The sequence below is a fragment of the Oryx dammah genome, unplaced genomic scaffold, assembly GCF_014754425.2.
Source record: "Oryx dammah isolate SB20612 unplaced genomic scaffold, SCBI_Odam_1.1 HiC_scaffold_15, whole genome shotgun sequence".
NCBI lineage: Eukaryota > Metazoa > Chordata > Mammalia > Artiodactyla > Bovidae > Oryx > Oryx dammah.
This window is the reverse complement of record NW_024070199.1, coordinates 42,018,171-42,030,941: the sequence shown is the minus strand read 5'-3', so window position 1 is coordinate 42,030,941 and position 12,771 is coordinate 42,018,171. Positions and strand designations below refer to the sequence as shown.

Genomic DNA, 12,771 nt, shown 5'->3' with positions numbered 1-12,771 from the left:
GCACTCTTGTTATCCCAGGGAGCAGTCACATGAGCCTTCACTATCTTAGACACACATCCTGGGACACCTTGCAGCATTCCCAGGCTGGGTAGAGGGGTTGGGGCCCAGAGGAGGCAGGTGTGAAAGCACCTATCCCCAGGGTCATGTCACGAACTTGTCCTGGCAAGGCCAGCATGTGTGTACCTGGGGTGTAGATCTCAGAAAAAAACAGGTCCATGGATTGCCTTCCCGAGACAGAGAAGCCAGAGATTGTTCCAAATGACAGCAACGGGCTGGGTGATCAGGAGGTGGGGTGAGGGGTGGAGGGTAGAGGGCTCACCTGCCCTGATTGCAGCATGTTGGAAGGCGGCTCCAGCCTAACAGTCCAAGTCTCAATATTTGAAACAGCTCTCTGCGTACCCTCCAGGACCCAGGTTGCCCCACAATTGGCCCATTGCATCTTGTCTTCCTTCCCAAAATGACCTAAGGACTCAGGGAAGCTCAGATGTGAGCAGTGGGAAGCAGCACCCAGCTTCAGGTTCCCAACTCTGGGATAGGACACGATGGCTCAGTGTCTTCCCTAAACTGGCTGGGGTAGTGCAAACACAGTTCAGTGTGTTGAGTGCTTACTGGAGTGTGGAGCTTGGGCTGGGGCAGGGCGTGGAGACCTGGGCGAGACATGGCTCCTGCCCTCCGGAAGGTTATATTATGGTTTCACTGTGGGGTGGAGGGAGAGAGGAGAGAACACCAGGAAAGATGCATGGTTTTTTGTTGTTGTTGTTGTTTTTGCATTAAAAATTTTTTTAAATTGAAGTATAGTTGATTTACAATGTTGTGTTTATTTATTTATTTAAAAATGTTGGCTGCACCCTGTGGCATGCTGGATATAGTTCCCTAACTAGGGATTGAATCCATACCCTCTGCATTGGAAGGCAGAATCTTCACCACTGAACTGCCAGGGAGGTCCCAAGTTGCGTCACCTGGGAAGCCCTGAAAGCCCCATAAGGTGACAGAATTGCCTTAAGAGCAATAAAATGTCAAAAGCAGGAAGAACAGGGTCCTCAATTCCTGAGCACCTACTGTGTGCTAGGCCCTTTCATGTGTGTTTCCTCATGTCAACCTCAGGGACCCTGTGAGTGATGATAAGAATAATGGTAGCTGCTATTTGTGGAGCATAGAAAATGTGCCAGATCCTTTTCTAAGTGCTATAATCTTTCTAAGACATAAAGAGGTGAGCATCAGATTTCCATTTCATGAGAAAACAGGATCAGAAGGTTCAATAACAAAGCTGATGTCTGGCAGTATGTGTGGTGGTGGTAAAGAGATGAACCCAGGTCCAGTGAGGAGGGGAGCTGGAAGAGATTCCTAAAAGCATTCCAGGTAGTGAGAGCTGCAGGAGCATGGTTAGGACACCAGGGAAGGCCTGAGCAAACAGCACAGCAGGTGGGAAGGTGGGGTGGCACCCAGTGGGGGTCAGGGCTGGCATGAACACCAGGAGTAGAAGTATGTGGGGTGGGGGGCACGGAGGGGGTTGTTGGCAGGCAGTGAAGCCATTTTGGAGGTTGTGAGCTAGAGAATGTCAAGACCTGAGCTCTGCTTTGCCAGGCCGAGGGTTAACCTGGTGGACCTTGCTGGAGAATTGGAGAAGAGCTAGCCGGGCTTGGGACTGCCCTTCTGTAAAGCTCTGGGGACTGGCTGTGGGTCTCCCTTGAGCTGGGGACGTGTGTAGGCTTAGAGGACAGAGTGGGGCCCATTCAGAAGAGACAGGCAGCCTGATGGCCTTTACAGCCAAGAGGCCTTGGACTCAGCTATCTGCTGGGCTGGTCCCTGACTTTTGCAAGCAGTAAAAGCCCACAGAGGGATCACCCGGCATCACTCAGAAGATAACAAGTTGCAAAACTAGGATTACAACTTAGCCGTCCATGAGGGACCAGGGCTCGGGAAGGTCTTTGGGGGTAGCCCAAGGAGCCTAGGATCGTTCCAGGGGGAGGAAGTTGGAGGTTCTGCTCCCTAGAACCTGTCCACCCATGAGAAAGTGGTGGTGGGGGATGCGTTCTGCTTTGGCAGCTGCAGGAGAGAAGCACCATCAGGACTGATCCTCAGGCAGATGGGAAACTAAGAGCTGGAGGAGATCTGGAGGGGCAGGTAGGGGGTGTTTGGGAACTGTACATTCTTTGGGGCCCTTGAAATAGGGAGAGAGAACTGGAGACCCAGGCCCATCTAATGCTCTTCCCTGACTTGTCCACTCATTCATATCTCATTCATTGCCTAGTCTGTACCACGCATAGTTCTAAGCCTTTAAGATACATGAGGGAACAAAACAGCCAGAGATACCTGCCCAGACAGATAAGTTAATTGCTTAGTGTGTCAGAAGCTGATGAATGAAAGAGAAGGTTGGGCTAGGGAAGGGGCACTGGGAACGCTGGGCAGGTGGGGCAGGCGACAACATTCACCGAGCCAGTCAGGGCGGGCTCACTGCGTAGGCGACGTCTGAGCCCAGCGAGAGGAGGCCAACTGGAGGAGGGAGGCTGTTGGGAGAAGAGATGGAAGCCAGCGTGGCTGGAGGTGCTCTAGAGCCTAGGGAGGCTTTGGCTTTTTCCTTTTTTGCTGCAATGCAAGGCATATGGGGGGAATCTTAGTGGCCCCTGGAGTGGAAACACAGAGCCTTAACCACTGGACCATCAATCAGGGAAGTCCCTGGAAGGCTTCGTTTTGTTTTTAAAGGTTTATTTATTTGGCTGTATGGGTCTTAGTTGTGGTGTGGTATCTGGTTTCCTGACCAGGGATCGAACCCAGGCCCCCTGCACTGGTAGGTGGATTCCTAGCCACTGGACCACCAGGGAAGTACCCAAGGCTTTGGTTTTGACTCTGAGCAGGATGGGGCCATTGCAGGGCGTGGAGCAGGGGAGAGACATGGTCTACTTTAATTCAGTTGCATCATCGGGCTGCTGGTGGAGGACAGGCTGGAAGGGGAAGTGGAAGGGGTGGGGCGGGGACAGGGAGGCCAGCTGCAGGCAGGTATCCAAGTGGCAGTGGTGGTGGTTTGGGGCCGGGGCAGAAGCAGCGGGGTCTGTTTTGGAGGTACTATGAATGTGTTTCCTCATGGAACGGTGGTGAGGTAGAGAGAAAGGGAGGTGTCCAGGAAATTCCAGGGATTGGGGCTGCCTTTGGGGCCATCACAGCTTTCTCTGGGCAGTGACACCTGAGCCCGGGGTCTCTGTGCCCTTGAGAGAAGACCCCTTTCTCCTCAACCTCCACCCCAAGGCCCCAACTACCCAACATTCCTGAGAATAGAAATCTGACAGAATATTTCATATTTGTCAATGTGAAGCACGTGTTCCACTGGAGTGCCCCCACGCTCTCCTAATGCCGTATTCCTCCTGGTTTGCAGTCAAACTTGTGGTCAGCACCTTGCCTGCATCCATGGGTCTGCCCCACCCATGCCTCCACATCCCCACCGCTGCTGTCTTCTGGGCTTACCTCATAGGAATACATGTGAGATTAACAGACAATCAGAAACCTGATCCTGGATGATGTGGTCCTGAACAGGGACACGGACAAAAGGAATGTTCACTTACTGAGGTGTGGGGGAGTCATTCTGGCTTATACATGAGTTAACTTGAATTTGATGCTAATTAGAACAGCCTGTTTGTGGCCTATCAAACATACACTGTAGATCTGCTTTAATAATTGACCAGAAGTAAAGAACGTCCGTGTTAAGGGACGTCCCTGGCAGTCTAGCAGTTAAGACTTGGGGCTTCCACTGCAGGGGGAGAGGTTTCGATTCCTGGTCAGGGAACTAAGATCCCACATGCTGGGCAGCCGGAAAAAAAAAAAAGAATGTCCATCTTAATAATAAAGATGAAATGCCCCTCTTCCTGGGACATCAACGCAGGTGCTCCTTCAATGATAAGACACCCTTCCCAGGCACCAAGGCCGTATTGGCTTACTGTGTTTGTACTGATTTGTTTTTCTGAAACTCTGAAGGAATATATCACTGACTCGTTTGGTGTTCTTTGTCCTTGTCGTTGCTCAGTCGCTAAGTCTTGTCTGACTCTTTGCGACCTCATGAAGTGCAGCAGAGCAGTCCAGCAGAGCAGAAGCCAGGCTTCTCTGTCGCTCACTATCTCCCAGAGTTCGCTCAACTCATGTCCGTTCAGTCAGTGATGCCAGCCAACCATCTCATCCTCTGTCACCCGCTTCTCCTCTTGCCGTCAATCTTTCCCAGCATCAGGGTCTTTTCCAATGAGTCAGTTCTTTGCATCAGGTGACCAAAGTATTGGAGTTTCAGCTTCAGCATCAGTCCTTCCAATGAATATCGAGGGTTGATTTCCTCTAGGATTGACTGGTTTGATCTCCCTGCTGTCCAAAGGACTCTCAAGAGCCTTCTCCAACAGCACAGTTCAAAAGCATCAATTCTTTGGCACTCAGACTTCTTTCTGGTCCAACTCTCACATCTGTACATAACTACTGGAAAAACCAAACCAAAGACTAGACGAATCTTTTTCTGATCAGACATAAAAACTGTGCTGAAAACCATGCTTCTCCAGAACTATTCCTCAGAGTTATCTGAGGCTGTCTTCTGGGGTATAGTCCTCAGTTTGGCTCAAATAAAACTTTTCAATTCTTATTACAGATTGTCGTTGATTATTTTTGTCTACAACACCAATACCTGGAAAGCCCCTTTGATGACCTCCCAAGCCTCCCAAATGACATGGGACAAGAGATCCTCAAAAAAGCACGTGCCTGGCCGGATCGCCCTGTTGACTGAGGCAGCTGAGACTGGAACTCAGTTAGAAGATGCCAGACCCTGTGCTTCTTTCACTCCATGTACATGTCTCCCCTTGTGGGGCAGAGAGAGATAACAGAGTAGGGAAAACCAAAGTACCAGACACTTACAGAAAACATAACCTATGAGCAATCATCTGATTTATAAAAAGAGGCAACACAATTTATTAAGTTGAAGTATAGTTTATTTATTGGAAAAGACCTTGATGCTCAGTAAGATTGAGGGCAGGAGGAGAAAGGGGTGACACAGAATGAGATGGCTGGATGGCTTCACGGACTCAATGAACATGAGTTTGAGCAAACTCCAGGAGGTAGTGAAGGGCAGGAAAGCCTGATGTGCTGCAGTCCATGGGGTCGCAAAGAATGGGATAGGTCTTAGGGACAGAACAACAATAACATAGTTGATTTATAATGCTGTGTTAGTTTCCAGGTGTAAGGCCAAGTGGCAACACATTTTTAAACGATACAAAATAGCATTTTCAAAACAAAGCATGTGTGTTTTGGGGCTTCCCAGGTGGCCCTAGTGGTAAAGAACCTGCCTGCCAGTGCAGGAGAACTAAGAGATACTGGTTCAGTCTCTGGGTTGGGAAGATCCCCTGGAGGAGGAAACTGCAATCCACTCCAATATTCTTGTCTGGAAAACCCTATGAACAGAGAAGCCTGGCGGGCTACAGTCTGTGGGGTCACAAAGAGTTGGACACGACTAAAGTGACTTAGCATGGCACAGCTCATAACAGAGCAAGAGGGTGACTGGAGTAACCATTCGTTTAGTGAGCTGGCAGCAGCGGAAGTAGGTTTAAGGAAGCAGAGAGGAAGACCGGGATTCCGGTCCCTGGCCCGTTGGCTTGGGTTGTTGTCCACAGAGAAGTGGGCATCATAGCCTGGTCACCCCAGGCAGAGAGACACACCATCCTTTGTACACCAAGTCCCCAGCTCTCCCCTGGGAAAGAGGCTCCAGGGAGAGAAGGGAGGCTGTTTCTGACACATGCTGGGGAGTCAGTGGTAAACAACCCTCGGAGAAGGCGGCTTCCGGCCCTGGTGAGTCACTCCTCTCGGCTGGGCCTGGCTCCTGGTGGCCAGGCCCCACCTACCCCGGCTGGGGTGAGCAGCTTGCTGGGCAGGGCTGGGGGATGAGCAGGGGTTGGGCCGAGGGGGGCTGGCTCCTTAGATCCTTGTCCACTGAGGCAGCCCCGGAGGGACCGCCCCAGGGCCCGAGCCCGCCTGCCGGGCCTGGTCACACTGTGAGGCCCTCGCTGGCTGTCGGGGGAGCTCAGGCCACGGTGGGCCATCCTCCCTGCCCCATGAGCTCTCACACTCTGCACATCTCTAGAGCTGGTTGGCTCACCATCCTGGTCCCCTGAGGTCTTGGCACCCGGCCCTCACCCAGGGTTAAACATTAGTAGTAGATTATCAGTCCAGGGTCCGGGGAGGGTGGAATTACACTTTCACCAGCGTTTTCTCTGCTGGAGCCACCTGTGCCCGCCCCTGCCAGACATGCCCGCGGAGGAGTTTGTGGCCGGCTGGATCTCCGGTGAGACACTTTTCTTCCCTCTGTCATATCAATGCCAATTGCAGGTCACTCATCCTGGGGAAGGTGGGTGACCTGAGAGGAGCTGAAGCCAAAGTCCTGGTGGCCTGTGAGTGCCCAGAACCAGCTGTCCCTGGGCCTCCTGGGAGTTGCCCGAGGGGGCGAGGAGAGGACGGTGCAGTGGGCGGGGGCTACTGCCAAGCTCCAGGCTGCGCCCCCCCAACCTGGACACCTGTCAGAGGTGAGGCCATGGTGAGCGCTCTCCCAGACTCACCTGCGCCACCAGCTTCATCTCCAGGGCTCAGAGGACCCTCAGTTCACCTTTGACATCACCTGCTGTCCTGCATTCTTCTCTGGACCTCTGTCCTACCTGGCAATGGGCTGTGACCCCTGAGGCCAGCTGAGCTGTCGCCTCGGCCCAGCATCTGAGTGGCATTCCTCTTTGGGAGAAAGAAACATCAGAACTCGCCTTCCAGTGTTGTGACCTCCCTGAAGCTGCATGACCAGCTTTTGCTAAGTAGGACAGGACCAGGAGGTGGGGAGATGCTGGGGGGGCTGGATCCCCCTGGTGCCAGCAGGCGTCCTCTCAGAGCCCCCGACTCTGCACTGCCAGGGCAGAGTGCTGGGAGGGCGGGGCCTGGACCAAGGCAGTTGGTGAGCTGAAGGGAGGCTGGAGCCCTGGAATCCCCCAGTTAGACAAGTCAGCAGGATGCTCGGGGGTCAAGTTCAGATGGGCGATGACCCTGTGTGTCTGGGGTTGGCTCCTCCCCGCCGCATGTGTGTCCTCCAGACAGGGCCAGGCTCGCTCTCTCTCTCTGCTCCCCACACCTTCCCTGCCCGGTGTCTGGCATGGAGGAAGGTGCCAGGGGGCAACTTCCACTCCCCCCGACACACCCTGGCTTCCTCGGCCCAGCCTGAGGGGCCTTACTCCTAGCACCTTATCATCCCCACAGGAGCTCTGGGCTTGGTCCTGGGACACCCCTTTGACACTGTGAAGGTGAGTCTAGGGGAGGCACCCAAGAAAGGAAAGATGTTACCTGAAGCAGACATCAGGGAGAGAGCAGGGCCTGGCTCGCGGAGGCTTTCTCCGCCTCTCCCGCCCTACTGGGGTCCTGCCCAAAGGGTCCGAGCGATGAGCCGGCTGGACGCCTGGCCTTCCCACCTGCTCTGTCCTCCCTGTCCAGGTGCGGCTGCAGACCCAGACCACATACCAGGGCATCGTCGACTGTATGGTCAAGACTTACCGCCATGAGTCGGTGGGTGACCTGTATTGGGGGGTTTGGGGGCGGGAGGCCTCCGGGCGGTCAGGGCTAGCTTCCTTCTCCCCCAGCAGGGCTCTGCCCCCCGGGAAGAGAGAAAGAAGACCCAAGTCTGGGGCCACCGGTGGTGGGCTGAGCAGTAGCTTTGTGCCCCCCAAAGTGGAGCCGAGGCCATCCCCGGCCTTAGCTGGCCTCCATCTGCCTGTGGCCGGACTTGGGAGTGGTTTCCAGCCAGAAAAGGCCGTGCCAGGCCTGGAGAGGGCCAGGGGAGGCTCCCAGAGCCCCCAGCCAGCTCACACCGTGTCTCTGCAGCTCCTGGGCTTTTTCAAGGGGATGAGTTTCCCCATCGCCAGCATAGCTGTGGTCAACTCCATCCTGTTCGGGGTCTACAGCAACGCCCTGCTGGCGCTGACGGCCACCTCCCACCAGGAGCGGCGGGCCCAGCCGCCCAGCTACACACATGTCTTCATAGCCGGCTGCACCGGGGGGTTCCTGCAGGTGAGGGGGTGCACAGGCACACACAAACACACACACACACACACACTTGCATTGTGATGATTAGTTCACTCCTTTCCCTCCAACCCGCCTCTAGTGACCCACAGCCGCAGACCCCTGGCCTTCTCAAGAGGAACGTGAGGAGTGGTGGGGAAAGGCCTGCTCCTGGGACCTGGCCTGGCTGAGCAGTGGCCTTCTAGGCTACAGGTCTGGAGGGGAGAGTCATGGAGAAAAAAAGGGGCAAAGGGGCGAGAGAGCTGGGGTGAGGGGGAGACAGTGCCAAGAGGACAGCCGTTGGTGCCCACCTTGGGGGGTGTCTGTTGCCGTCTCTGACCCTCACCCATGGCCCATCCACAGATCTCGCTGGGAGAGGTCCAGGGTGTTAATTATTAAGTGACTAACCATTTGGTTCTGGTCTTTGTTCTCGGTGCTCGAGTACTGGGTTTTGAGGGGTGGGGTAGAGGGGAGAGGGCAGCAGGGGGAACCCCAGCTAAGGGGGGTCTGAGTGCAGAGCCCCAAGGGCGTGAACCTGGCTCCACCCCCCCATCTAGTACCCCAGGTCACCCTCTACTTACACCTGCCCTGATGCTCTGTCCACTTCAGGGCAGAGAGCAAGGACAAAGAACAGAGTCAGGGGCTCACTGAGCGAATTAATAATTCATGAGACCCAAAAGGCCCTGGCTTTGCTTCTGCCCCTAGTGCGGGGTTCATGCCTGAATATTTCCCAAACCCTGAGACCTGCATCCCACAAAAACAAGGAAGAGAGTGAGCCCCCAGGCCAGATGGCCTGATTTAGGCTCAACTGGGCCCAGCTTCTCCATTCCCCTCCTCTCTGGTTCCTCAGAAAGCAGAACAGATGGTGGAACTGGGGACTGTCCGGTCGCTGAAGGGGACAGGGTCCAGGGACCACGTGGAAGCCCGTTTACCACCAAGCCCAAGGCTCTGATTTCCACCCTGGAGCAGAAAATGTATATTTTGCATGGAGATGGGAAGGAAGACTCTAGTTAGCATAAAGCAGGGAATGACAACCTCTTGTGTACAAAAGTTGCATTTGACTCGGCTAAGGCTGGTAAAGTGTCTGACGTCCCCACGGCCCCTGTGGGCACAGGGTGGGGAGGGCAGGGACCCAAGCCCACCCCTCCCTGCCACCCTTCCTTTGGCCCAGCCGTATCTTCACCCCCAGGGACCCACCCCCCAGAGCAGCCCTCAGCTCAGTACTGCCCTTGGCCTCTGCTAGGAGGGCAACATCACAGCACCACCTCACAGGGAGGGACCCCAGCCCACGGCCCTTCCTGCAGGGGAGGAAGTAAGCCAACTGCCACCCTCGAAAGATCGCCACAAGAGCCAGCCTGCAGGCTCCGCCGCCGTCAGCCATCTCCAGGGCTGCGAGCTTGGCTGCCTTCCACAAAAGAGAAACAAAAAGCACCCAAGTCCAGAAATGTTGTGCTAATCTCGGCTGGGACCTCAGTCCCAGGGTGAACTTGCCCTAGTTGCACCCCTGACTCACACCTTGGGCCCTCCCTTTCCTCCGAGCCCCCAGCACCAATGTTACCCCAGATCTGTCTCGTCCGCCTCAGCCATCGTATTCGAGGACCCTCAGATCCCACCCTGTCACCCACCTTCTTGGGACGCTAGAATCTAGGGCTTTGTGAGGTGAATTTCCCCATCCAGGGGCCTCTGAGAGGCGTCTGGCAGGGGGTGAGGCTGGAGGAGTCTATGAAGTCGAGTCCCCAACGCTAGCGAGGTGACCTCTTTATCCGTGGGGAGGGGTCCATCCCCTGCTGTTTCGTGGGCACAGACAGAATTCTCTTTTTGTTTTTCTGGGCCCCAGCCATGGCAATGAAAGCACCAAGTCCTAAGCACTGGCCCGCTTGGGGAACTCTTTCTCTAGCGCCATGGGTGTGTCAGCAAGTCCGGCCGAGGGGAGGGGCAGGGCTCCTTGCTGTCAGGGGTCTGATGGTAAGGGCGGGGACTCTGGCTTGTTCCCCACTGCGCGTGAGAGAGGCTGAGAGCAGCCACGGAGCCCGCGAGGTCCTGCAGAAAAGATGCTGCCCTGTCTGCTCGCTGCCTTCCTCCTGTCAAGACAACTCGGAGGGATTGTTCCGGTCCCAAGGTCTGCCCAGACCCTCTGTGCTTCCTTCCCTACAGGCCTACTGCTTGGCTCCTTTTGATCTCATCAAAGTCCGGCTACAAAACCAGACGGAGCCCAGGGCGAAGCCAGGGAGCCCCCAACCCCGGTACCGGGGGCCCGTGCACTGTGCTGCCTCCATCTTCCAGGCCGAGGGGCCCCGGGGGCTGTTCCGGGGAGCCTGGGCCCTGACCCTGAGGGACACCCCCACTCTGGGAATCTATTTCGTCACCTATGAATGGCTGTGTCGCCAATTCACGCCGGATGGCCAGACCCCCAGTAAGTGAAGTGGTGTCAGAGGGTGGGGGACAGAGAGGAGGAAGGAAAGGGGAGGACGGGGAGGGAGACTGCGGATGGGGGGCTGTTTCATTTCTCGGCTGAATGCCTCCCCACTCCTGTCCCCCAGGCTCGGGCACGGTGCTGGTGGCAGGGGGCTTTGCCGGCATCACCTCCTGGGTCGCCGCCACCCCCTTGGATGTGATCAAGTCCCGGATGCAGATGGCGGGGCTGAAGCAGAGGGCCTACGGGGGGCTGCTGGACTGCATGGTGAGCAGCGCCCGGCAGGAAGGACTAGGGGTCTTCTTCCGAGGGCTCACCATCAACAGTGCCCGCGCCTTTCCCGTCAACGCTGTCACCTTCCTCAGCTACGAACACCTCCTTCTCTCCTGGGGGTGAGCCGGCCAGGCAACTCCAGCAGCTCCCCGGTGGGACCACTGCCCACCTGCCCAGACTGGAGGCCAGGCTGACAGCACCAGCTCGTGGGTCTGATGCAGAGGGTGAACCCCCTTTTAACAAGTCACCTCCAGTGCTCAGACCAGATGGGGCTGGGGAGACGGTGTGGGAGCAGGAGGCCTGGGGTCCTTGGCGCCCCCCCCCCCAAATTCCAAGGCTGGCCTGGGCCTCTCGGCAGCATGTGCCAATTCTTTGCTTCCTGAATCTGAGAAGTAAACCCAGAGCCAGCGGTGCTGGTGACATTCCGGCCCCCCCGCAACCCTGTCCTGTGACTTCGCCCCTTTAAGAGCTGCCTGGTGCTAACCACCCTCCCTGGATTCCAGTGAGGAGATCCTCATTGCCCCCCCACCTCTCTTCCCTTCAAACCTCTCCATGCAGGACTTGAGGGTAGCCTTTATGCCTCCTCTAGTCCAGAATCCTTCAGTGACTCCGTCACCTTCAGGAAAAGGCCCCCTCCTCCCCTCTGCACCCCCGCTTTCCTCTCCTTCTGTTCTCAGCAGCCCAGTCCTGCTTGAGGTCCCTGAATAAGCCATACTCTCTCATCGCTTCCCACCTAGAAGGTTCCTTTCCTCTCAGCCAGCAGTGGGCAGTGCTTGCAGGCTGACTCCCCAATCCCGGGGCTGAGCCAGCTCCAACCTGGGCCTGTCTCCTGGAGTCCTTCCTTGGCTTGCCTCTCCCTGCCCAGAACTGATTTTGGGGTTTCCAGACCTTTCTGCTCATCGCCATGCCTTGATCACAGCCTTGGCCTGTACTTAATTATGGTTGCGGGTTTGCTTCTCAGATTCCCAATTAGACTGGGTGCTGTTTGAGGTCAAGGGTCATATTTCTGGTCATTTCCCAGCACAGAGCCCCGTGCTTGAAGGAGCCTGATAAATGCTTGTGAAATGAAGCGTGCTCCCAGCCTCCATCCTCACTCCAACCACCACATCCCTGCCCACCCTGGCACCCTCTTCCCGGCTTCCACTGAGAGATCCCCTCACCTGGCCCCTCTTGGGGTCTCCAGCGGAGCAGTGTCTGCCTCGCCCACTCCCATCGAGGGCATTTGTTTTCTTCACCATCTCTATTGCTAAAGGGGAATTAAAAACTAGCTGAAAGGGTTCACTTAATTGGCAAATAAAGTGAGCAGACATCCTAATCTAGTCTGAGGTCAACCAGGGCCGCCCTCCACCCGCGCATGGTGCCCTGAACGCCTGGGATTCCTGCCATTTACTGGGGACCCCGTACAAAGACAATCTCAGTGTTATCACCACAGTTTACAGAGGAGGTGGCCTTGGCTCAGAGACAGCATGTTACCCATCCCAGGCCACACGGCTGCTGCTTTACACAGCTCAGCTGCACGTATCTGTGCCTCCGCCTCCAGAGCTCAGTTGCTCTGCTACCCTGCTCTGCCTGGGGCTTGTGACAGTCTCCCACGAGACACCTAAGCTCAGATTCACCCAGACTCGACCTCCCCGTGTGCTCTTCGGATCCCTTGTTTATAGGATCATGTATCACAGGCAACAGATGGTATCCTAAGCATTCTTCCCTGCTCACAGCGTGGCCGCTGTGCACGCGGCTGCTGAGTGAGGCTCTGATCCCCTCTGTGGGGACTGCTGCTTGGCTTCTTGCTAGCGACATGTGAGCAGAAGAAATGTGTGCAAATTGCCCATCGCTTGCTTCAGAGGAGTTTCCTCACTGCTGGCTGGAAATAAGGGCCACTGCGGAGGCTCCTGGAACCCAGGGACTCAGCGAGCACTGCTGACCGGGCCGCCCTGGGCTGCTGCATTCTGACATCTCTTTATCCTTCACCTGAACTAACACAGTGAGTAAGGTCAGGGATGATCCCAGTGTGGTCCATGGAGCAGCAGCAAGAGGACTTCCTA

General features: G+C 55.8%; 1 protein-coding gene across 3 annotated transcripts; it reads left to right on the top strand.

Annotated features, from left to right (window-relative positions):
• Window positions 1–6,231: 6,231 nt before the first annotated feature.
• Window positions 6,232–11,799, top strand: SLC25A45 (solute carrier family 25 member 45). Of its 3 annotated transcripts, XM_040256290.1 has the most exons (6): window positions 6,232–6,298; window positions 7,249–7,292; window positions 7,480–7,551; window positions 7,867–8,052; window positions 10,198–10,456; window positions 10,584–11,799. In XM_040256290.1, exons 1-6 carry the CDS (start codon window positions 6,262–6,264, stop codon window positions 10,850–10,852), a joined length of 867 nt encoding a protein of 288 aa, XP_040112224.1. In that variant the 5' UTR covers window positions 6,232–6,261; the 3' UTR covers window positions 10,853–11,799. The 3 variants fall into 3 exon arrangements, with proteins under 3 accessions (XP_040112224.1, XP_040112225.1, XP_040112226.1); XM_040256291.1 differs by lacking the exon at window positions 7,480–7,551; XM_040256292.1 differs by lacking the exon at window positions 7,867–8,052.
• Window positions 11,800–12,771: the final 972 nt, after the last annotated feature.